This window comes from Mastigoproctus giganteus, chromosome 13 (assembly GCF_048544385.1).
Source record: "Mastigoproctus giganteus isolate SK-2022 chromosome 13, ASM4854438v1, whole genome shotgun sequence".
NCBI lineage: Eukaryota > Metazoa > Arthropoda > Arachnida > Uropygi > Thelyphonidae > Mastigoproctus > Mastigoproctus giganteus.
In genome coordinates, this window is record NC_143587.1 from 150,363,587 (window position 1) to 150,391,423 (window position 27,837).

At 35.6% G+C, this 27,837-nt stretch overlaps 1 protein-coding gene across 2 annotated transcripts in view; it reads right to left on the reverse strand.

Moving 5' to 3' along the window:
- dom (domino helicase) overlaps positions 1-27,837 on the reverse strand; it is an 896,769-nt gene that overhangs the window by 623,555 nt on the left and 245,377 nt on the right. For both annotated transcript variants that reach the window (XM_090388005.1, XM_090388004.1), the window contains exon 15: positions 21,775-21,911. In XM_090388005.1, coding sequence (XP_090244131.1) covers positions 21,775-21,911 — 137 coding nt within the window. The remainder of the gene's footprint in view (positions 1-21,774; positions 21,912-27,837) is intronic.

Genomic DNA, 27,837 nt, shown 5'->3' on the forward strand with positions numbered 1-27,837 from the left:
CTCTAAAGCCTTTCGGGAATTACCTTCAATTAAATATAGTTAAATCATTGGCATATGCAATAAGACTAGTCTTATTAAAAGTTCGTGCTACCCATTCCTGTAGTACAATATTCCACATTGACGGACCCAAAATTGAGCCTTGAGGACACCCCCCCGAGTAATTTTTGCTCTACACACAGAAATTTTGATTTCACCAGTATTTTCCTTTGTGAAAAATAACTTCGTACTAAGTTATATAATTGATGAGGGTATTCAGCTTGATGTAGCTTTTGCAAGGGAGCTCTCCCACCAAAAGGATTGGAAAGCTCCCTCAAAATCCACAAAAATAGCAAGTGCATATTTATAAGAAGAAATTTTTATGTGACTGACTCCCAAAATCTACTAGCGCTTACTCACTGGATCTTCCCAGGACAAAGTCCATATTTCTGAGGGGAAATTAAATTAGCATGAAGGAAGGAAGTTATTCAAGAAATCATAAGGTGTTCCAGAATCTGCCCCATATTAGCCAACAGAGCAATTGGCCTATCAGACTTAGCATAATTCCTTGGTTTTCCAGGTTTAGGAATAAGTTTTAATAATGCTGTTTTCCAGCCAGTAGGAAATAAACCCCCACAAATTGTATTATATAGTACAGGTCAACCATCACTAATCTGGCAGCGTTGGAACCTGTGGGGTGCTGGATTAGTGAGTTTGCCAGATCTCCGGTGGTTATTTTAGCACATACATTTTACCCAACAGCTAACCACCTCCTTCTAATGACAACCAAGATAGTTTAAGTAAAAATTTCCCCAGGGACCAAAAAATATTTAGGAAATAATTTGATTAGTAATTCTAAAATAAATATTGTAAAGTTAGGGTTGTTGTTTTTTCGCTTAAAATATTTAAAAAAAAAGTATTTTCTTATTTCGCCCATAGGTGGCCAATGTAGCCACATAGGTGTGACGCTATTACAGCATACATATGAAGGTCATTTGTGATTAGTTTATTGCGAGCGCTACAATAAAACTAATTATGATAAAATATATTTGTCATATATTTTATCATAATTAGTTTTTTAATACTGACAAATTTAATCCCAATAAATTTGTCAGTATTGTTAAAAATTTTGTGAAAACAAGTTCGCTAGCACACTGCATTATTCATCATATTGTGTTATGTTTTTTGGCAAGTTTGTATAAGTGTGTTGTAAAAAAAAAAAAAATCTAAAAGGAAAAGCGAAAAGAAAATTACTAAGATAAGAGGAACCGAGAGAAATTGCTGGAATTTACAATTAAGCAGAGTTAAACTCATAGACATACTGCTGTCGAGTTTTTTCAGAAGTTCAACTTTATCTGTTATGAACAATGTACGGTGTTTGCGCTTTAGACCACGAGAGGCACTTCCTTTATGCATTGGAACCATGGCTGAGGCTAAATGTGAGCAGGTTATAATAATAAATGCAGAAAAACAAGTGAGAATGGCTTGCCAGTGTTTACGACTTCGCACCAACAGCTGATGCTGCAACCAATGCCCCCAAAACAGTAGAAGCAGGTCAGTGCGCCAACCCGGGAAATTTGAAATTAAGTTCGCGGAAATTATGTCCGAATTACAGTGGAACCGGATTAGTGATGGTCGACCTGTACAAGCAAAATCCTTGGTCTCATCTTTTAAAATCTTAATATAAAGATATTTTCTAAAAGATCCATACCAGGAATCAATCTCATCAATACCAATTAGCTCTGAATTTTCATTATTGAAGTAGTTATCATTAGCTGAACGGACAGATAAATGAAAATCTGTATCCAATCCTTCATTATCAATAGGAAAAGGCAGATCTGGTATTACATTAATTGTTCAATACCAATCTAAAGTTTCATTCCCATTTGGCTGCACTGTCCCAAAAATTTCCGGCAAATGTAGCCGATCACTCGTCAGTTTATATAGAAGTGCCTAAGGATAATTATGATCAGATGATTGAACTAATTTCATCCAATTAGTGCGATTGCTATTTATGATTGCTTTTGTATAAGTATTCTTGATATCGATGTATGTAGTGTGTAACTGTTCAAACTCAGCAGAAGGCCAATGTTGATAGCACTGGTATCTTTGCGGAGCCACATGTACTTGCTTCTTAAATTAGATAGCTCATTAGACCACCAAGAACAAGGTCTATCTACAGTTCTCTTCTTGTTTGTTGACTTGTATGATGCTTTTATTAAAGATTTCTGAATATAATTTGCCAGTTCATCAACAGTTTTATTTTCATATAAATCTGATGGATTAGGAAAATCCAGATTAATGGCGTCTTCAAAATTTGTCCAATTAATTTTTCTGAGAGAAAATCTAACCAGTTCTGGAAGTGATTGAGAATGAAAATCATAGCAATGTCTTGACTTAACAAAATAAACTATCACATAATGTAGCTAATAGTCCAATGTGTAATGACTGACCATTCTGATATAAGATTTGCAAAGGAAGAGGAAACCAAAGTGGCATCTATATTTGACTGGCATGAGGAGCTACCACAGGTTGTATACTGGGTAAGACTGTTAACTTCAGTTAAATTGTGACTGATTAAAAAGTCTTCCAAAAGAAGACCTCAAAAATCTGTGTTATTATTATACCATAAGCTCAATTTGGCATTAACATCTGAGGCTGTAAGACTCTTTTTATGACCTAAAAGTGTAGTTGCACATTTTAAGTAATTCAGAGTCATTAAAATCCTCGGTAGGAGGACAATATAGAGATACTACGTAGAACGAAAGTAGCACAAGCAGGACAAAGTGTATTGATCACAGTAACATCAATCGTTTGGTTAAAAACAATAATATAAATTACAGTTGGTTGAATCACCCTTGCTTTCATAGCAACAGCTATTATTTTAGATTACTCATTTAATTTAACAGAATAAGGTTGTAGCTGATGAAATAAGGGTGTCTGCAACATCAATAGAATTCTCCTCAGCAGACACCCTTATCTCATCAGCTACAACTCTTGAACATTGGCCATTAACACTGTTCAACAAAAAAATTCTTTGAATTTGGTTCCTTTCTTAAACTTTACTAATTTTGGATCGATAAAAACAAATATTACTTCAGAAATTTTTTATTAGCTCTAGTTTTTGAGATACAGTACTTTCGCTATTGTCTAAGAATATAGTAATTTTAGTAGTAGTCGGAATGAAAAGTAATATTAAAACAATCTCATATTTACATTTCCTTGATACAACAGTTGTTTTTAATTAAAACAAAAAAACAAGAACAGAAGTAAACTGCACAGGAACCAAAAGTACTTTCTCATCATGACAGCGCCTTCTTTTCATTTGTATTCCACATGTCTTGTTACTGTCCAACAGAAGTCCGCAAGCATAGAAGCATTCCAACTACCCTGATATCATCTCTCCATTGCTGAAATGTCTTAGTGGAATCGCTCACCGTGCTCGTCACTCATTGCACCACGGTTTTCAGGGAAGAAGTCCAGATGAGAGTTGAGAAAGTGGATTTTCAGTGACATGTTGCAGCCTAATTGATGATACATTTCTAGAAGGTTGTTCACAGTCTCAACACAGTTTCCAGCTCTTCGATTTCCCAGGAAGTCATGGACAACACTATTAAAGGCTTCCCAAGCTGCATTCTCATTACCCTGGAGAACTCGCTCAAAGTTTTCATCCTTTAAAAGTTGACAAATTTGCTGACCAAGAAAGATTCCTTCCTTCACCTTAGCATCACTCAACAGTGGAAATTGTCCTCTCAGGTACTTGAAAGCTTCTCCATCCTGGTTCATTCCCTTAACAAAGTTCTTCACGAATCCCAGTTTGATGTGTAAAGGGATCAGAAGAATTTTGCTTCGATCAACCAGAGGATTGTGCTGGACATTTTTCCCCAGGGCGCAGATTTTCCCTTACATGCCAGCCTTTTATCTTGTAGTGTGAGGGCCTAGCTCGACTATCCCACTCACGCAGGAACCAGCAGTACTTTGTCTATTCTAACTGCATGCCCAGTTAGGATACATAAAGTACTGTTGCATTCACCTTCAGGTTTCCACAGTTCTGCCATTGGTGGTGTTTGCTTCCAGAATTAATTTCATATTCTCATGTCTCCTTCATGCGCACAAAGTGTTAGTTGTCTGACGGCACCAGGGGTTTCCCCCATCTCCGCGCCTTTATACGGACATTTCATTTTTTTTTTTTTTTTTCTATTGATTGAAAAAAATAGCCCCCTTAGCCAAAAAAAAATCTGTCAAATCCGTCATCCATATAGAAATAGTATAGAGTATAGTACAGTATACAATTATTTACAATACAAATTTCCCATTACCATTACAAATCAACTGTACTGTGCAATGGTCATCCCCTCAGTTACAGCACAACAACAGGCTACAGCAGAAACCAATGAAGGGACAATGTTGACAGATGGGCAGAAGCATCACATCTTGGAGACTGATCATTACAATGAGCTGGATGAATAGGCTACAACAAAAACAGATGAAGAGACACTGTCACAGTGAGCAAAGCATCACATCCTAGAGATTGATCATCGCCAGTATTCTCCAAAAGACAAAGAGTTCAATGAACAGCCATCTACCAGCAGCCAGAGAGCTCAACAGAAGTTACTCATATTAACCAGTAAAACCGAGCTGGAAGGTTTTATTGCAGGATCAAATCCAAGAAAGCATGGCCTAGAGGAATAGAAGGAAGAGTGTTGCCATTGTGGAGCAAAACAGCTTTTAAACTTAGCTTTGATGAGTCTATGAATAGCCTCCAGTCCTGTGGGTTGTGCTCCACATTCAAAGCTGTCATCAAACCACTGACATCACAGCAAGCAAGAAGGTTGTTTTCACTTTTAAAATATAGAGTCAAAGCATTCTGCCTGCTCCTGTAATGGACATCTTGACATTTGGTTGCAGAAGAGTCCACTGTTGGAGCCTTGATCCCAGATAAAGCTCTGCTTTATCTTTCAATAGATCTAGGTCTCAAATTAGATCACTTAGTTCACCTTTCTGTGTGATTCTGTGTGACTCACTCGGCAACTCAGGTTCTGGCACAAAATCAGGATCCTGTGATGATGAAGGCCCAGGCAGATCATCCCCAGGTGAAGTACAGGCAGATCATCCCCATGTGCCACTGGTCGGATAGCTGACGGGATGTTGGGGTATTCCCCAGTCCACTTCCTTTTTTTTTGACATGCCACGATGCAGAGGCGACACCATGCAGAAATAAGTCATTTACATGATTTGAAGGCTCCCTCCAAATCACTGGGATGGCAAAAGGCACTGAACATCCTTTGTTATTCAACCATCCACAAAGACAGCACATGTGTTGCAGCAAATATGAGGTGTCCAGGGTTTGTCTTCATCCCCTACCTTACAGTCAAAATAATGGTAGTAGCCTGTCTTCACAAGTGGAGTCAGTTGGCATTTCTGAGGGGAAAATGTCACATCACCACATACAGAACAAAAATTGTCAACACTGTTAACACATTTATGTGGCTTTTTACATAATTTTTGTCCATAAGCCTATTTTTATCCATAAGCCTAAAGGAAAAAAAAAAAAAAAAAAAGAAGTGAACATCACTTGCAAGGTAAATAATACACAGAAATACAAATACAAAAAAAAAAAAAAAAAAACATGCCTTATCGGTTCCTGTTTCAGTGTTACCAACCTATCTATTCTCTAGACTCCAAAATTTCGTAGTATTTATCAATATTCCCATAAATCATAAGAGGGGCTATATCCGAGAGCTAACTAAAAGTTTTAAATGTTATATTCATTTTTCTCATGTTGAAATTAAGAATTGACTATTTTCAAGCCAGAAAAATTTTTGTGTTGACCAGTGTAATCTGTAACATTGTTAACTGTAGAAATATAGTAGATTAATTACAATAGTGTACAAATTTAAGTTTGTTCACTGGGGTTAGAATTTCAATAGGTCCTACTGACGAAATACGTTGCTGTGATTTCAAATATGACTTTTTTTTTCTTTCACATCTAGATACATCACAATTTAAGAAATAAAAAAGTATTGTTTTTTTATGAAGGTACAGTCCATTCTGGTTATTTGGGACACATCGGGACTAGTGCATTTTGGCCTGATTAAGTGCCTGCCCCAATTATCCGAAATTTCACGTAAATAGTTAAAAATACAATGTAACCCCCCCTTTACAATTTATTCACTGTACAATCAAATCACATTACGACGAACTCACCATAGTACAGTACCGTTCACTATACGATGTGTAGTAAGCGCTGGTCTGTGTGATCACGTTTGGGAATTGAATTTTAATCCTATTAAACAGCGATTCTAATTAGCGAAAATAGGAGGAATATTATCCACAGGCTATAAAAACAAAGATATATTAAGCACGAATTTACCTTTTATTACCTTACCAATTAAAAAATTAAATGATATGTTAAAATCGGAAGAATATACGTAATAATTGGAATAATTAATATACTGTAATATGTACATACTAACTAGTTGACATTTCTGTTCACTGACATTTGTGGGTAAGGGTTAAAATTTAAAACAGTAAAAAGATAAGCAATCAATAACAAAGAACACAGCACACACAAATTGCAAGTAACACGATATGCACAAGCCAGAACGGAGTAACGAGTTACAAAGCTTTAAAAATAGGAATGAAGAGAAGATCTGAAAATTAATTTTTTTATATGACTGAAGATTTCATGGAAGTGTATACACATTTCACCATAATAACCCACAGAATTCCAGCTGTCGGTATTATCGCAAATTCATTAAGATCGAGTTTCCTGTCCGTTTATGATAGATTTCACTAAGAGAAAAGTTTAATAAACAGTTGACTGCTAATTGTTTTTATTGTTTTATGGTTGTGACCTCCACAATTTCGACCGAACCACGTGGTACCGTCGTAGACAATCGTAGGGTAATCTCCAGTGCTGCGGTCTCCTGCCCCAATTAAGCAAAGTAAACCCTGGCTATTTTCTCGATTGGTTTCGTTTTTTAAGATTTGCCCCAATTAACCAGTGACCCAAATAACCGGAATCCACTGTATATAACTTTATTGTATTTAGTAATGACAAATTGATAGGATTACATTTTCATATATCAAAAAATACGTAAATACTAACAAGTATTAATCAAAATTCTGTAACATTCATTAATCAGACCTTTGTCTCTTTGTTTAAAAAGAACGTTTAATCATTTTTCTTTTATGTACAGTGCCAGGTTTCTCTCTTTTTAAAAACCAGCAGTAGTCGGCCATCATGCTTGTAGTCCATCTTCCCTGGTACCTCTGCTCCGTTTCCTTCATGTCCTGATGGAATCTCTCCCCTTGTTCTTTGCTCATCTGTGCAAGATTTTCAAGGGAAAATCTTGCACGATGAGCAAAAATCAAAGGTGGGAATGCAAAACAAATCAAGGTGGCATGTAAAAAGTGAATTTTGATGCCCATATTGCAACCTAAATTACAAAGCTTTTCAAGCATATTTTGAACAAATTTCTCGTAATCCCGTGATTTATGATTTCCTAGAAAGTTTTCCATTACACTTTTAAAAGCAATGCAGGCTTCCCTTTCAACATCAGTCATAGTAGTTTCAAACTGACCACAATAAAACCAAATTTATAATTTGGGGACCAATGAAGATACCCTCTTTTGTGTCAGATAAACTGGGAAATTTACTGTAAAAGTATTTAAAGCAGTTGCCATTATTATTGAATGCTTTAACAAATTGCTTCATTATGCCTAACTTGATATGCAGTGGAGGTAAAAGCATTTTATATGGCTTCACCAAAACTTTCATGTATAATATTTTTTGACCCCGGTGTAAGATTGTGCCTCCAACGTCATTGCTTCTTTGTCCAATGCAGCGCTTTAGCTCTGCTATCCCATTCACAAATAAAGCATGACATTTAAGTGTACCCACCCTGTTGTCCCAACAACATACATAACACTTTTAAGTCTCCACAGTTGCCATTCGTGATCTTGATATTTAATTTTCTTCAGAAGCAACTTTAGATTGTCATATGTTTCTTCTAAGTAGACTGAATGAGCAACTGGCACAGATGTGTACTTATCTCCAATATACACAAGAGAACACCTTTTAAACTAGTCTTAGAAGAGTCTATAAATAGTCTACATTCACTAGGAACATATGATGGAACTCCTAAGGCACTTATTAAACCAGCGATATTACTGCAATATACAAAAGGACCTTCTTATGAAAAATACTGTATAAACTCCCTTTCACAATTTCTGTACCAAGAAAATGATGTACCTGCGGCAAGTAAGTTCTTCGCTTGAAGTCTGGATCCCAGAATTTCAGGAGCATACTTTGGAAGGCCTAAGTCCCATTCTAAATCGTTCAGTTCGACTTGCGTGAATTGCTGTGGCGTTAAAATATTTTCTGGTTGATAACGTTCCTCTTCACTAACCTCTTTAGCTTCTGCTTCGGTGGAAGAAGATGTGGACTCCAAAGTTTCTGGTGGAGGTTTTACAGGCAGATCAGGCAGCGCCTCCATAGCCAGGTGGGAAGGAGCAGCAGTGCGTAGCACACACTTCTTGATTAGACAGGGGTTCGAGCCCTTCACCACCAAATACGGAGGATGCGGAAAGGTCAGGGAATGACAACCGCATATCCCAGAGTAATTAATACGGCCTTAGTTGCTAATGCTTTTAAAAACCAAATAACAAACAGGCAGCTCAGGTCCGTGTGGAACCGGTCTTATGGCTGATGGTATATCTCTAAATTTGCTGTCCTTTTTATTTTTTGAATTGTAACCTTTAACATCACATACACAAAAGTAACATTCGGCATGGCTTACTGGCTCGAACCACACCATAGGAATAGCAAATGGCAAGCACACCTTTTTTCCCTGACTCCATTTTCTAAGATGTTCGACACATGTATGGCATACTTTATGTGGTGCCCACGATTTGTCCTAATCGCCTAGTTTTATGTCAAAGTATGCATAATGCGATTTTTTTACAAAATCGGTAATATTTCGCCTCTGCTTTACAGGAACAATACAACCATATAAGTAACAAAATATGTCCAGACTCTTTATACACTTTCTGGTTGGCATACTAAAAGAAAACTAACACACAATGAGAGCTCACAACGGTTTTTACAGCAGTACTATGATGGAATAAGGGATGTGCCACTTATACAGGCTCTGTGGTTGAGTGGACAGTACAAACAAGTGAGTGCACACTAAGACAAGTTTAACCCATAACTACACACAGGAGTCTCCCAGACTCCACTCAGAATATAAAATTCTGGGAATCACAGATGGGCTGGATTGAGGCAAATATCTGATACTGATTACGAACATAGGGGTATAAAACTTTTAAACCACTGCAGAAACTATAGTTATGTACACATTTGTGTATAAAACCTAGGGAATATTTTGTTAATGAATTGTGAAAAATCCTTACTTGATAGAAACAAACGGACTTTGGTTTAGTAATCAGTAAACATGCATAAATAAATAACTGCCACATACTTTTACTCAAACCCCAGATACACTGTAAATCAGTGTTATTATATCTGTCAAGTTCAGTCTGTACAGACTCAATTATCAGAAATGCTTTGTCCTGCCAGTTCTAAAGCTCTAGTATGATTGCAGCAGCTGGCATCTCTAATAGAATGCTGAAAGTTTCCTTTGTGCCTTTTACAATTTACACAACAAGGGTATTCCTCTTTATTCGGACATTCTGCAAAGACATGACCACCTCTGACACAATCCCCACAAGATGGAGTTGGGTGGGTAGAGTACTGAGCCGTATGCCCATATCTCAAGCATAAAATACACTTTGTGGCAATTGTAAATGGCCAATGTCCATGCAAACCACAGGCCAAGAAAATCCTGTCCGGAGTTCAGTTATATTTATAAATTCGAGGAGTAAAACTGATTACCCAGTGAACATTCAATGAAGATCTTGATCCTGCTGTAAATCTGAAAGTATCCTTTCTGATTTCCTCTGGTGAGAATCCATTGTCACTAAGATTTTTATGGTATAAATCCTCAAGAATGTCTTCTTTACTTAAATTCTTTGGTATGTCGTATATCAAGACTGCAGGATTACCTTCTTTCTTGAGAATTCCTGTAGAAATGCCTGCAGAGGACAAGTAATCTGAAGTAGATATGTTAACTACTTCAGATATGTTAAATTTGATTGGTTATTATGATATGGTTACAAAGGAACTGGATGCAAAAAATAATTTTGATATCATATACTTGGATTTCAGGAAAGCTTTTGACACTGTTGCGCAAGGAAGACCACTGTACAAATTGGAGCAGAATGGTATTAAGGGTAAGTTGCTACAATGGATAAAAGGATGTGTGAGTGGTAGAAGACAGAGGGTGATAGTCAATGGTCTGTTCTTCGTGGACTAATGTTATAAGTGGAGTCCCACAGGTTCGTTGTTGTGTCCACTGTTGTTTTGTATATTTATCAATGATATTGATGAAGGTGTATCAGGCTTAGTATCGAAATTTGCAGATGATACAAAGGTTGGCAGGGTTGTTAATGATAGTAATGGCAGTGTGCTACTGCAACAGAATCTAGAAAATTTGGGCAGAGAAGTGGTAACTGAAGTTTAACCTTGACAAATACAAAGTACTGCATATGGGTATAAGTAACCGCAGAGAAACGTACCAACTGTGTGGTATTACACTTAAAGACCTGGGAGTAATTGTGCAGTCAGACATGAAGTTTCTGAGCAATGCAGACAGGCTGTCAAGGCAGATCATGGGGTTTGGTCAATGATACATAGGAATTTTGCTAGCAGGGAAAAGGAGGTGACTGTGAAAGGAGGTGAACTGATCAAAGGGTAAAATAATGGAGTCACTGGTTAAAGATGTATTGCAGGATCATCTGCAGGCTTAATGTCCAAGTTTGCAGGCGATACAAAGGTCGGCAGGGTTGTTAATGACACTAATGACAGTAAACTGCTGCAAAAGTTTTATTTCAAGCTCCTCATATTTTGCACCATTAATTTGTTTCCTTTTATTTATAGTTGCTCCAATATCACTCACTTCTTCAATTTTGTTTTTCAGTATTGTATATAAAGTAGATAAAGGGACGTATTCCTTTGCAATGTCCGGTTTGCTTTCATTGTATCGGCCTCTTGCATAATTTTCAGTTTAATTTCCAGGCTTCCTTCTACTGATTTACGTTTTGTCGCCATAACACTAGATGAGATTTAATATAAACAAACTTTAAATTAATTTAAAGACACAATTTTCAAAAAAGACATCACCTCAGATAAAATGGTACGAAAAATAGATTATACAGTACTGCAGCAAAAGACTCTTTGAACTGGTGTGACAATTCCATATAACCTTAATCCCATTGAGTGCGAGGAAGTGTATGTAAACAACTTAGAAAAACTGTTTTCATTCTTTTGCTAATTTAACAGCTCATCATTCACTTTTTTTTTTTTTTTTTTTTTGGTTGATGCTGTATAAGCTTGCTTCTTTGCATCATATGCCTCTGCATGATGTTTTTCTAAGTGCACTTATGTTATAGCTACCATAACCTGGTTTTGTTTACTCAAAAGTAAATTCCAACGCCAGTGCCATCCTTCAGGAAGCAGGGAACCAGGTAGCCAAAGGCAATAATAAGGGCAATAGCATTAGTTGAGACATGTGATGCAAGAAAGCAAATTTACACAAAATCAGCCAAAAGAAAAAGGAAAAAAAAAACACCCTACCCATTTCACCCATCTGGTCACTCCAAATGTCTGTTTAGTTCAGCCACAGAATTACAAAATTAGACATTAGCATTACTTGAGGCATATGATGCAAGAAATCAAGCTTATACAGTATCAACCAAAAAAAAGCTTCTCATTTCGCCCATCCAGTCACCTTAAATGTTTCTCTAGTTCAGCCTTAAATTTATTTATCACATTCGCTGCTGATCATGCACCAGCGTGTGATGTCACAGCAGTATTCAAGAGCCGATCACGCTCGGGCACAGGATGTGGCATCATTACACAGTAGCCAATCACGCGCGAGATTCATTAGACTTTTGTATGAAGTTGTCAACTTCAGTTGGCATTGTGTTTCTGCTGTGTATATTTGTTTTGGCATCGAGTAAAGGGTGTAAACTATATGTAGTTGTATGTGGTGTTGAACATTTTGTTACGTGACGTGCGAAAAAGCCTTGTAATATGAGTTGTGCAGATGACAGTTTAGCAGGCCAATCTCGCCCAAAAAGAAGAAAAGTGCAATATAAAAAATCCCTTACAGATGAAGAAATTGCAAAAATGTTGGAGGATTTATCTGACGTATATCCCAGTGACGTAAGTTACGACGATGAAGATTTTATCCCTCCAAAGGAAGCTTCGGATTCGGAAAGTGTAGATGAAGAAGATATTGTGGAAGAGGCTACACTTCCACTGCAGGATTCCGGTAAGTTGGAAATTGTCATGTGGGAAAATGACGTAACATCGATGAAACAGTTTCGTTTCACAAAATCCGGGTCTTTGCTGCAACCTGTGCCAGGTGATAATCCTATAGATTACTTTCGTCATTTATTGACCGACAATATCTTGGATGAAATAATTACACAAACAAATGTTTATGCTCATGAAATACTTCTTCCCCAAGAAAATAAAGAACACTCTCAAATAAATGCATGGAAGGACACCACTAGAGATGAAATGCTGGTATTTTTAGGATTAATTTTACATATGGGAACCATTCGACTGAACCGCATACTTTACGATTATTGGAAAACAGATAAGCTGTTCGGATTACATGTGTTCGCAGATAACATGAGCAGGAATCGTTTCTTATTATTACTGTTGGCCTTGCATTTTGCAAAAAATCCGGAAAAGAAAGAGGTATGTCCACTGGATCGCCTATATAAAATTCAAAAAATGGTGAGTCTGTTCAATGCACAAATGTTGGAAATATATTATCCAGGACGTGAGATTAGCTTAGATGAGTCTATGATATTGTGGCGTGGAAGGCTTGCTTTTCGACAGTACATTCAAAACAAATGCCATAAGTACAGCATCAAGTTATATATGATCACAATGCCTACTGGCATGGTTATCAAATTTCAAGTATATACCGGTATGTTAGATGATTCTGGTGGAAAAGGACATGCACAAAAAGTCATCATGAACTTACTTGATGGGATGTTAGATATCGGGCATAGCATATTTATGGACAATTATTACAATAGCTATGAACTTGCTAAGTGTCTCGCTGACAGACAAACCATTGTACTGGGACAATCAGAAGTAATAGGAAAACATTTCCGAAAGAGGTTCGAGAAAAAAAGCTGAAGAAAGGGGAAACTTTATCAAGGTGTGCCCAGGGTGTAATGATTGCTAAGTGGAAGGACAGAAGAGATGTCAGTTACATATTTACAGAATACCAAAATGATATGGTGGAAAAGCAGAACAAACGAGGCAAACTGAAATCAAAACCACTGCCTATAATTGAGTATAATAGGTTTATGTCAGGCATTGACAAGCAAGATCAAATGCTTGCCTATTATCCTTGCGAAAGGAAAACCATTAGGTGGCCTACAAAAATATTTATGCATATTTTGCAACTAATAATGATCAATGCACACCATACCTATAATAAATATTCACATAACAAGGTGCAACTTTATGACTTCCGTTTATCAGTGATCAGATCTTTATTGAAACAGCCATCTGATCTCCCTCATACTGTGCATGATGTACCCGAACTAGAACACGTGCTCAAACCACAGGAAGAAACAAAAGGTGGAAAGATATTGAGGAAGCAATGCAACCGTTGCTATTCAAGGGAAACGTAAGGATACAAAGGGTACTAGGAAAGTTTTGCAATATGACGCAACAATGAATCACAGGAAGCTGCTTGTTGCTGCATGTTGAGACATGTTCATACGTACATAGTAGCCGCCGCGCCAAGTCGATGGGCTCAGTTATTCATTAGTAGTGAGAGTGTAAAGTGCTTGCGATGGCATCGTGGTCACGAAATGAGATAAGGACAGTTTTGCGGTATAATTTCGTGCGTGATTTAACCATAGACCAGTGCTTAGAAGAAATGACTATTGCACTAGATGATGATTGTCCACATCGTACAATGATATTCAGGTGGTATAGAGAATTCCAAAGGGAAAATTTCACTCTGGAGGATTCTGAGAGGCCGGGAAGGCCACGAATGTCAGTTACGGAGGAAAACGTTACTGCTGTGAGGAAAATGCTTGACGAAAACAGGCGAGTGACCTACCAACAGATAGAGGATACTTTGGGCCTAAATGCACCAGCAATTCGTTCGATTCTGCAAGATCATTTGCACGTGAAGAAACTTTGTTCTCTCTGGGTGCCGCATCAACTGACTGAAGAGCAGATGACACGACGTATGACTTGGTGCCGGGAGATGTTAAAAAAGTTTGATAAGGGGCAATCTCGGTATGTGAACAACATCGTGACAGGTGACGAGACTTGGCTGTACTATTACGATCTGCCGACCAAGGCTCAAAACAAAGTTTGGGTCTTTGATGATGACGACACACCCGTAATTGTCAGAAAATCTCAATCTGTAAAGAAGAAAATGATAGCTGTATTTTTCAAATCAAGTGGAATTGTGGAACGTGTCGTTTTGGACACGCAGAAGACAGTCACAGCTAAGTGGTATACTGAACAATGCCTGCCTAAAGTCATTGGATCTATGAAGAACCTGCGGCCAAAGTCAAGAATGGACACCTGGTACCTCCATCACGATAATGCTGCAGCTCACCGCGCCAAAGCCTGCACCGAATATTTGACCACGACAGGACTGAAACTTCTCGAGCACCCTCCCTACAGTCCAGACCTTGCTCCCTGCGACTTTGCACTGTTCCCGCATGTGAAAATGAAGCTAAAAGGGAGGCGGTTTTCCAGTGATGAGGACCTTCTACGGGCTGGGGACAACGAGTGTGCTTTACTCCCTAGTGAAACTTGGCAGAACTGGTTTAAAGATTGGTTTCGGAGGATGGAGAGGTGTATTGAATGTAGAGGAAATTACTTTTAAAAAATTAAATAAACAAAGCTGTATTGCAAAACTTTCCTAGTACCCTTTGTACAATCTATATCTGCAGTGTTTGTGAAGGATCACCCAGCTATTGCCTAGATTGTGCGAACATTATACATAAGTAACATTCTTACACATAGTATTTGTAATCTGTATTGTTCGGTATGAAATAAAACATATTTCTTAATGTTACCATGTTTTTGTTTTATTATTTACATACTATATTATTATGTTTTTGTGTCACACGTCAGCGCGTGATGCGGCATTTAAAGCCAAATTTGACCTCCAGTGCCTACCACGCGCTGGCGCATCAATCTCAAAATCTTTTGGAAACTGCTTATACGACACTTGAATATTGATAGGGTATACCTAACAATCCCTCATTACCAATTTTCAAGCTTTTTCGTTATGCAAACACAGTCGGCTTCTGGCGACAGTCTCCTCCTTCTGTGCCGCGCTATTGACGATAGCATGCTGACTCATGACCGGCAGCAAACATGTTAAGCTTTCAACTTCCACAACAACAGATGGAAGTCTGTTCTAGCAAACAACTACCCACTGGCTAAAAGCAAACTTCCACACATCCACTCTACAACTGTCTTTCTTCAATTTGAATATATGCCCCCCTCAGGTTCTCAGTCTGACCAAGCAGAAGTATCCTATCAGCATTGAGCCTGATACACCTTGATCAGATCACCTCATATGTGCCTAGTCTCCAGATCCTGCAACTTGTAACACTTAAGTCTTTTTTCGTAAGCACACCCCATTGTTCCTCTCACCAATCTTGATGCCCTTCTCTGTACTCATTCTAGCAACTCTACATCTTTCTAAAATGAGGCCTCCAGACCTGTATACAGTACTCAAGATTTAGCCTGACCATTGCCTTATACAAAGGGATAATCACCTCTTTGTCTCTACTAGTAAAATTCCTATATATCATTGACAGAACTCCATGGCTTGCTCTGGCAGCCCATCTGCGTGGCTCGGAGAACTTCATATCTGATTGCACAATTACCCCCATGTCTTTTTCATTCCCCACTTCAATTGCCACTTCTCAGCCCATCTGCCTAACTTTTCTAGATCCTGTTGCAGTAGCATACTGTCCTTACTGTCATTAACAAAACTGCCCACCTTTACATTTATTCTTATTTTAATTATTAAATTACGTTCTCTGTTGGTACAATGATGTTCAATATGAGCTTGCATTTATACTATCTTTCTTTTGTTTCTAAAAATTTAACTACCTTTAATTGGTTTAGATTCAAATTACTTAATCTCTGAATTTATATATTTTAGCAGGTATTGATCATTACAGAAAAAGAGAAGTCCTTGTCATTTTTTACCTTCAGTCTCGGTGGTTGGCCCCGTTGGGAGTCACCTAGATTGTGGGTAGACAATGATAAGTTTTATGTGTGTGTAAAATATTGTAGGTAGAACATGTTAACGAGCTTTATGTAAAAATTAAAACTGATGAATATACGGGTGTGATATATGTTGTGAAATAAAGGGGCGTGAAATGAACAGGAAAATAAAACGATAAGATTTGCACCGATTGAACCAATACCAAATAAATTTTAAGATTTTGAATGAACGATCAAGGTGGAAATAACATTGCAGTGTCACAAAAATTATGAAAGACACTGCAATGTTATTTCCACCTTGATCGTTCGTTCAAAATCTTTCAAGTTTTTCAAAATCTTAAAATTTATTTGGTATTGATTCAATCGGCGCAAATCTTATCATTTTATTTTCCTGTTCATTTCACACCCCTTTATTTCACAACATATATCAATCCCGTATATTCATCAGTTTTAATTTTTACATAAAGCTCGTTAACATGTTCTACCTACAATATCATATATATACATGTACACATTATGGCTGTAGGGTTTTTTTTGTTAATGCAGTGTCCCTGATCCATAAGTAATGTTATTGTAATTAAGACTTACCTAATTTTAAACTTAATTTTCCTCCCATATCATACAGCTTCTCTATATCATTATTCTTGACTATATATATATATATTTTTTTTATTTATTTATTTATATATATATTTTTATATATATTTATATATCATACCTTACTCTATCCCTTGCGTTTCTTTAAATCCATCTTGGTATTGTCTGCTTGCATTATCTTCAATATTATACAATATATATATATATATATATATATATATATATATATATAAGTATGCATGAATAGATGGATGTGAAAATTACACGAAGTGCCAATGGCTAGAAGGGTAAGGATAGTGGAAAAAGAAGTATAGTAGATATGTAATAGGTGAAAGAATGTTAATATCCTAAAAGATATGATGAATTAATAAAATTATGGGCTGAATTACAAAGCCAATAGGAGTTAAGTGAACTGTAAAGTAAAATTATTAATAATAAGGTAAAATATAATACAAATAAAATAAGAAATGGTAGAGCTGTCATCAGATATGGGGGGACATATTTAGACAAAACTCGAATACAGGAAGGCATAATCTGATGTCAGCTAAACTAAATATTGATACATAGTCGGGTATTTCATCAGGGGACTACACCTGAACATGCTTGTCCGTAGTAGTAGAAAAAAGATGATAGGCCAAAAAAAAAAATGAAATTAGCACATTCGTATACAGTGCACATTCGGACACAGTGTCAATTATTAAGGTAAAAATAAAGATCAAGTTAGAATAAAACATAGTAGTTGAGTGTTTTCGGAAGGTGTTCTTAATAAAAATATTGTGTAGAGTTTTGTGTAGGATTAAGAATTAAATAATTAGAAAAAAAGGACATGGTATAAGGTGAGGTATCAAATTGAGAATACGGAAGGGAAGGTGTAGTTAAGTAAATAAAGACGAAAATAGTGATAGGAGGAGGATAGGAAAGTTTGTATCAACCTCGTATACACTAATAGTTTTATGGGAAGAAAGGTAGAAATATATAGCAGAAGGATAAAAAGCAAAGAAAAAGTTGTTAAATCACACTGAGCTAGCTGGGGATGTGAAGTCCAACCTTATAGTAAGGGCTCTGGCTTTGTAAGCGCTAATATAAAAGGGAGCTAATACCAAATGCTTGTAATGCGAGGAAAAAACAGGTGCAAAAATATGTAAGTTGAAACACGCCAAGAAATGAACCGAAAACTAAACCGTAAGTATAATAAGTAAGTGAATGATACCTGGCATTTTCAAGTGATGCGTAGCAGAAGTAAGCTGGCTGGAAAATAATACATAGCTGAAGGAAAAAAGCAGGGAAATACAGCACACATGGTGAGTAGAGTAGATGAATGTATGTCAACCATAACCACATTATTAACGTAGCTACATGCTGAAGCAATTTATAGCAGCATAACAGACTTGGAGAGATGTGAAGAAATGGAAAAAGTTGGGAAAATGGTGACCTCTATTGTTGTATTTTGAACCAATAAATGCATGGAGATACATATGATTATCTTTGGAAAAAAAGAAATGTGGTTGGAATAATAGGACTTTACCGTAATGAAGTCATAAGGTCTACTAAAATAAACATATAACAGTTCGTAGATAAATAAAAAGTACTGAACAAGGCGGTGATAAAAAGAATGCATATCAAAATTGATAGACAGTAGACCAAGTGATATGGCTACAATATATTAATCTGACAATTGAAGTTGTATAATCTCATATAAATCAAAAAATTATAGGGGAGTAATTGCTTACATATCTAAGCATAGAAAGAAAGAAATTAATCTTACTTTTTTCTATCTCAAAACAATATGTGAAGAATCACACATAATGTTTTGAGATAGAGAGAGAAAAGTGAGATTAATAATTATAATCTTTAGTCCAAAATGGAGTGAACCAATATTGAAGTGATATCAGTAATCATAAAGGGTGTAGTAAGAATCCAATGTTGAAAGGGTGTAGTAAGAATCCAACGTTGAAAGAACATGAAATAATTCCAAGGATATAAATAACTGTGCAACTTTAGACCCGATGGTGGTGTAATTAAGAATTCAATGATGAAAGAACAGAAAATAAGTCCTAGGATACAAACCTAGTTTAAATCCAAAACTTGTAAGTTTAACTCCTATTGGCTTTGTAATTCAGCCCATAATTTTCTTAATCCATCATAACTTTTAGGATATTAACATTCTTTCACCTATTACATATCTACTATACTTCTTTTTCCATTATCCTTACCTTTCTAGTCACTGGCACTTTGTGTAATTTTCACATCCATCTATGCATAGTTTATTTAATACAGGAATACCTCGCATAGTGCAGGTTTCACTATAGCACGGTTTACAAATTGAAAAAAAAAAAATTAACTGCGTTACGCACCAATACATTTGATATGTATGTATTATAATGCCAGCACATAGGCCAATGCGTTATGGATTCAAGGTCATTCTGACTGTTTTCGAAACTCCCATTATATACAGACTCTGCTAGCATTCATACATTAGTAAACATTCTAGATTCCGAGCGTTGAGGTCGTTGATTGTGCGTAAGCTGTACAAATATTTTTCGCTATGTATTTTTATTAAAGATTACTTTTTAAAAACATTACACCTTTATACCCAAATATGAGTGGAAATAAGAAATGTAATGGCGAAGAAATGTAAACATCGAACGAGGTATGAAAGTAAGGCAGGCGTTGCAAAATAACATTCGATGTTATAAAGAGATGTATGCAGATAAAAAGAAGAAAAAACTGTGCAAACTAAGCTGATCAGTTATTTTTTTCAAAATAAAAATACACTACATACTTCACTTATATTCTTTTGGTATGTACACACTGCAATAAAAATCATTTCTATACTTACTAGTATTTTTTATTTTTATCATTTTAGTTTCTTTTTCTGCAAGAACTTCGTGTGCATCAATTTATAGTACACAAACACCTTATATTTTTGCAATTCGACCCATATAATCAAATTGTCGAAACGCATTACATTAAAATACATACTAATAATACCTCAATCAGCGCGGTATTTTTTTGGCATGAATTAACTCTGCTATGCAAGGTATTCCTGTATATCTATTCTATTCATACATACTTATAACCCCAGGAGCTCACATCTGGTGAGCATGGGCTTGCCACACCCAGGGTCCTGGGTTGGATATCATCGTACTTCTGTTTCTTGGTGATTCCCTTCTACTTCCGTCTCTCTCTCTCTCTCTCTCTCTCTCTCTCTCGGTAATTCAGAAATATATATATTTTTTTTGGCTGGTGCAGCATAAGCCTCAGGCTTCCTTGCACCATATGGCTAATAATTATATAATAATAATAATAATAATAATAATAATAATATACTTTTGCATCCTTTAATGCTGCTTTTCACTTTTAGGTGCATCTGTTATACCTGACATTAATTTTTCATCAACTGAAACATTTTTTGATCCACTGAAAATTTTATTTAAAAATTATGTTTAATATATATATCTCACTCTGACAGCCATTTTGATTTTCTTTTCTTTCTTTTTTTTGGCACATGTTCAAGTTTAATTGAAATATCACAATTGTTAGTCTATTCTTCAAAAACTGGTTGGCTTATGAGATTGTCTAATGCAGGGTTTTTCAAACTATGCTCTACGAAGCCCTCAGGCTCCACCATAGCCATCTGGGGCTCTGGTGGAGCCTGAGGAAATTTTAGAATGTTAATATTTTTTCTAAAACTAGAAAATGGAGTCAGAATAAGGGCTGTTGTAGTTGTTATTGTTATTTGGGTTTTAGGAGCATTAGCAACTAAGGCCATATTGCTCTGACTGGATAAGGGCAGTCATATGAAAAGGCATTGAGTTCACTAGTTCACAAAAGCGTTCCACAGGTATTTTCATCTATACTTGCTGCATCCTGTCCATAATTCCGTCACATTCCTATGTGGAAGATCCTAAGCTCGAACGGACCTTTTGACAGCATTCCAAAGATGCTCCAAAGGGTTCATGTCTAGTGAACGGGGAGGCCATTCCATGATGATTAAATCTGCGGAATGCTCTTCGAACCATGTTCTAGTCATGCAAATATCTTAATATGAACCCAATAACACTTTGTTTTTTGTTAATTCATTCAAACCCTCGGAAGTTGAAATTTTTGCTATATAACTGTACGTATGGAAATTGTACGTATTGATTAAAAAAATAGATTGAAACTAATATATTGATTAAAGTACAACACAAAAAATCACTTCAACTAAATGATGCAAAAACAAAACATGCAGCCAACACATTTACAAAGGTTGCTATTGGCTGTGAGGAAGGACCACTTGGTTCGGATTGAGACAATTGTAAACCAAGACCATTGTAAAGTAAAATAAATAAACACCTCTTAACACAGACTTTATAGAATCAATTTTTAAATACAAAAATATTTAAAAATATAAACAGTGCTTATATTATTCTTATATTGATTCAATGAACAACGGCGGGAAATTCTCTCCTCCTCCGACTCTCATTTTTGAGTAATTTCCAAGGACAAGTAAGAAACATTTTCACGCAATTTATAGGATAATGACTGCACTAATAATTTAAAACAAAAAGATGGGAAAAAAAATAATAATTTTAAGTAATACACCTAAGTAATAAATTTCAAGAATGATTCCCACTAAATTAATTTCTTTGCTGAATTGTAAATCAATTTGATTGTTCTAGTGAACTATGAATTGCAAACATAATTCATATTCCATGATTCACACAACCTGAAAGTCTTACTGTAGTTAGAAAACATAACAAAAAAAAAATAAATAATAAATAAATAAAATAAATAAATAATGCTGATTATTGTTATAATGGGAAAAGATGCTGAGACCAGTAAATACTAACCTGTCTTTTTTGTTTTCTTTCTTTAGGAGTTCCATAATAGGTCAAAATTTTGAAAGCAGGACACCACTTTTTAAATTCCATTTCCCAGTTTAACATAACACTGGTGGGCACAACAATTAAGTGTGGTCCCCAAACACCTAAACAGACAAAATTTTGTAAAATTTAAGAAAAATTAATAAAGTACCCTTAAATTAACAGAAAAGTAAAATAACAATATATCTACAAATCAAAGTACTGTTTTGTCTTAACAACACCTTACTAATCAAGGTTTGCTGATAATGGATTTGATTATTCTTGGAATTTTTTTTTTTTTTTTTTTTTTTTTGTCACAAGTCACATGCTCAAACATTTGCACTTCACGAGTAAAATGTTAATGAGATAAAAAATTCTCAAAATGAGCATCTTTATAGTCAAATTTAAAAATATCAAATTACAATTAAAAAGATATTAAATTACAACTTTCAGTATAAAAATACAAAAGTAAATTATAATACAGTAAACCCCCGCTATTCGTGGTATCTGTATTCGCGGTTTCTGATTTAATATAAAATGAAACCTAAAAAAATGTAAATTTTAAAGTGCCGTGAACGTTTTTCGCCATAAAAAAACATGGGCGTGGCTAAAATTATCTGTCCCGGTCAAAACAGCGCTCACTGGGTGGGGGGAGTGGGGTGACAAAATCGTGAGCGTGGATGTTTCTCACTAATTCTTGTTCAGGTATGTGTTATGCGCTTGCCATGGAAGGTTTCTTTGTTTGCTTTTAATTTATATGCTTATAAATTGAATAAATTTATAAATTGATATGCTTACAAAAGTGATAAATCTACCATTTTGCAGCATAAAAACAGACTTTCGAGTGTGTTACCGGAAGAACGTGACTTTATTGTGGACAAGTTCTTTTCTAACCGGTACAAAAATATGGCTATGAATAACAAGGGAAATGTGAAAAAGATCAAAGAAGGTGATGACATTAGCGAATAAAATTGAGTTATTAGATAATTTCTAATGGTGAAAATGTCTCCTCAGTGGCAACATTATAAAATCAATGAGTCAATGGTACAATCAATCAAGAAATCGGAAGAAAAATCCGCCGTAGTGTCCGTGAAAACGCGCTAATTGCTTCAAAAATTTGCTGTGTAACTCGTGATGTTAAATTAGAAAAAATGGAAAAGGCTTTAAATCTGTGGAAAATAAAATTCCGTTAAGTTGACTCATCATTCGTGAAAAGGCAAAATTCCTTTATCAACACTTAAGCGAAACTGGTAATAGCACTGGCGGATAAGTTATTTTAGTTAGCAAAGGCTCCCGTAGTAATGGGAGCCTTTGCTAACTAAATATAGCTGGTTTGAAAGATTTGATTGAAATTTCTAATAAATATTACATTTAATATTAAATAGTTTCTTATTTTCATTTCGATGACATATGCTTGCATTTCACTATGTACTGTCTATGTACACAGTCATATTATGAAGGTACATATAATACATACATAGACAAAATTTTAGACTACAGTCAGTCCTCGTATAGCACGATAGTTGTGTTCCTAGAAACCCTCGTGCAATGCGAAATCGTGCAATATAAACAACAGGCCCTATGAGAAAAATAGGGTTAGGTGCCGACCACCCAAGATTGAACACACATTTGTAACCAAAAAATTACCAAACACAATAAATAATCGTAACAAAATACTTACGTATTTTATTACGACTATTATGTAATAAAATATTGCTACTGCTTTTGCTTCTATCGTAAGCAAACTTGTTTTTTGTTTGATTTTCTATCCAAAGAGATGACAGCCGTTTCATCTCTTCCAATTCTTGTGTCTTAATCTAATGGATTTTAATTACACTTTGAGTTGTTCCTGCTATGAAAGTTGTTTTTATTTTCTCTGCATTCTTTGTAATTCTCGGCGTTGCCTCATTTAGGTCTGTGGCACATACAATATGACATGGTCTTTCATTTCACTCAAAGCGTTTCAGTTTTTCGCTATCGACAGTGGCGGACTGGCCATAAGCCTTACCGGGGAAACCCCGGTGGGCCGGAGGCCAGTGTGATTTTGGCCATAAACCATAGTATGAGGCCACTATAAATTTTCCCGGGTAAGAATTTTTGACCCAGTTCGCCTCTGTTTATCGATATTGCTTTTCTTTTTCTCTCAGAATCTGCAGAGTCTTCACCAGGACGCTTCCTTTTCACACCTTTTAAGTATTTTACTCATTTTTAGGGAATAAAGCAAAATTATAAAACGAGGAGGCACGCTTGATACACATAAACAAAGCTGCGCGCGTGTAGCAACTGAATAAACAACACCGTAAAGGCAGAGATACACTATTAACACCTCACATTTTACTAAAGCACATTTCTAGGGTTACTACCATAAAACAATAAAAACAATTTCCAGTTGCGTTTCTGCTAGTGGAATCTGTTATAAACTGGTAGTAAACTCGATCTAATTGCATTTGTGATTATACCGATAGCTGGAATTGTTGGTTTTTACATTATTATGGCGAAATGTGTTTCCCCTTCACTGATATAAAACACAAATACATTTTCAGAATCTTCTCTTCATCCCTATCGTGTTGCGTTCAGTTGGGGTGATTCCGTGTTCGACTGCCATTTCTTGTAAACACAAAGGCGAATCGTGCATAAGCGAATTCGGTTCGTGTTATATAAGATAATGTTCCCCTATTTATAAATCGTGTATGATCGAATTCGTGTAATGTAAACACGTGTTATAAGAGGACTGACTGTAGTTTTTCTTATATATTTCATACATTGGAACGGAACCCCTTTATAACTATGGGAGCCATAACTCAGTATTCGTGTTTTTGGTATTCGCAGCATTTCTCAGGAACGTAACCACCGCTATTCGCGGAGGTTTACTGTATATGTCATTAATAGAATGAATAATTGTCGCTTATAATACTAATGTTTTATTTTATTTATTTGTACCCTAGATACAACTACAAAAATCAATGCCAGTCACCTTGCATATTCTAATTCATAAGGTATGTAATCTAAAGATTTTTAAGATTCAATATAACGTCCATTATTACTAAAACAAAATAGAATACAATTTTGCAAATTAAACATGTTTGCCAGTTTTTGTTTCAGTTAATGAATTAACTGCATTTGTGATCATCCTATGAAGATTGTTTAAAAGGGCAAGGTTTTGAAGAGACACTTTCAGCATGGCCCACAGAAAAAGTCCAATGAGGACAAATTGGGTGTGCAAGCTAGCCAAGCAATTGGACCACCTCTCCTAATCCATCTGTTTAAGAAAACTTCATTTAAAAATTTTAGAACGTTCTGAGCAAAGTGCACCATCTTGCTGAAAAACCATAATGGCTCAAATTTGTAACTGGCTTAGTTAAGGAATAAAAAAATTCTGTAGCACTGCATGATAACTCTCACAATTACACGTTCCTTCAAAAAAAGAACAGAACCATTATGCATGCTTTCCCAGGGCACACTAGACCAGTGTTTCTCAACCTTTTCAAATTAACCAAAGTTAATTTAAAATACCTGTTCTATACACAACTGAATATGACGTTTTAGAGATTTAAAAGCACAAAGTACTTTAAAAACACAAAGGAAATTTTTTTATTATACTACTTATAAGTTGCACTTTTGGATTTATTAATTTTCTTTTTATTTGCATTTTCTGCGGAACACCTGAAGCATACTCGCGGCACACAGGTTGAAAAACACTGCACTAGACACTGACTAAGGTAGTCCCTTTCATATTCTCAGACATCTTCTGGTTTCTCTTTTACGCCAAACATGGAAATTATGGTGATTAACTTTGCCACTCATGTGAAATATTGCTTCATCATTAGACATTACATTATAAGAGAGAAGATGACATTTTCAATGTTTCCATTAAACTTGTAACAGAAAGCTAATACCACACGGCAGTCCTCTTCAAGTACCATTTGATGCACTTCAATCTTGTAAAGTTACCTGTGCAATGTTTTTTTTAGGTACAACTGAGTTCTATAGATGCCCAACATAATGATTTTTGTTGAAAAGTTTCCAACAGATGTCACAGTCTCCTCATTTAAATCAGATCTTTCAGTTCGCAACTTAGCATTAACAAAATAAGTCTCTTTAAATCTCTCTGTCTTAGGATGTTTCTGTATGGATTTTCGGTTACATATCAGCTGCTTTTGAATGCTTCAAGAATGACCTTGCAGACCTCATTCTCTTCAGAAATAATTAGACAAAGTTTGTAAAAATTTTCAATGGGCAATAAATTTGAAGAGATTGGTGAATTTCTTCATAAAAACAGCCACGTTGTCTAGACACTGCTGTTAAAAGCATTTTTAAAACAGTACAGAAAAGAGAAGATCTAAACTCAGTTTCTGTTTCTTCACCTGCCTGAATACAGAAGAACATCGGTTATCTGGAATAATTTGAAACGCTGATTTTGATTCTTCTTTTTTTATTATTAATGGCAGTATTTGAGACAAATGTTTACTATGCTACGAGAGCATTCCTGTCTGTTTTCTTTACATTGTATATTAATATTATTAGTCATATGCTGCAAGATAACCTGAGGCTTAGGAAACACCAGCCAAAAAAGATTTCTGAGTTACCCAGAGAGTGAGTGTGTGTGTGTCAGAAGTAGAAGGGAATCTTCAAAAAAGAGAAGAATGATGATATCCAGCTCAGGACTCTGGGTGTGCCAAGTCCATCCTCACCAGATATGAGCCCCTGAGAGGTTGAAATGTTGGATTAGGACTAATGGGTTTTATCGGAAACCATGAGTGACATAGTTTAGTCGCTTTGTAAACCCAATTTTCCATTTCATATTATGTTTAGTTTAGCTACAGATTCGGTATGAATAATATTGGCCCAAAACTGTGTGATTTATTATTATTCTCAGTTTTTTTTTTTTTTACAGTAGAATGTCAACAAAAAGAAACAAAACTAAAATGGACACAAAACCAGGAAGAATGCGATGTAATCAAAAAAATATTATTAAGGAACTTGAGAGATTCACAGCAAAAAAAAAAAAAAAGTCTCAACAAACAAAACAAAAAATGATCGAACATGAATTTAAAAAATTACTTTATAATTTTTTTCCATATAAAATTTGCAGTAAAATACCTATCCAAATATACATACATACATATGTAAATGTGCAAATTTTTATGTTATTATTTTTAATTAAATAAATTTGTTTTTTTCATGCTATTTAAAGTCTTTTTCTTTGACCTTAATACATTATAACAGAATTTATTTCATTTTACTTCACGTTCGATTATACTGAAAATTTTGCTATCCGAAAGAGGTCTGACATTAATTATTCCAGATAACTGAAGCTCTACTGTATTCGCAATGCTCTCACACTCAGCACTGCTAAGTGAAACTGTTGAGATCTCAATTGTGAATTAGGATAGTTTATTATATTTTTAAGTTTCATTGTGCACTTGTCAGTTCTCCAACCAAAGATCACTATGTATAAATTCTTTCTTCTTTAATAATAGTATCTAGTAGATTCCCACGCAGATAAAACAAATGTTGTAAAACATCTATTGCTTCATCTAATTCGTCATATTTAATGATGCCAAAAAATACTGAAAACTTGTCCCAAAAAAAAAAAAAAAAAAAAATTCAAATTGATGCAATGCTAAATGATGAATTTATGGTACCTTGGCTTTCATACAAGCATCATTTTTCAGTGTGAGGTTGTGCAGAATTGTAGCACATGCAGCAATGAAGCACTTCCTCAATAAGCATGAAAATGGAATCTTCTCCTGTTTTAGACTCTCCATAACCTTGGCAGTGGAAATGCTTATGGGTAAGTCAGAATCACCCTTCTGGTTTAGTCTTATATGATGATAATTTTTTTTTCCAAATTGGCAGTGAAATGTTTGAAAACTTTGTAGAATAAAACTACAAACATTCTTTAACATATCTGGGAGTAATGGCTTCAGTACATGGATGTGAGGTATGTTGGTTTGTTATTTGGTTTTTAGGAGCATTAGCAACTAAGGCCACATTGCTCCGGGAATATGCAGTGGTCATTCCCTGACCTTTCCGCATCCTCCTTATTTG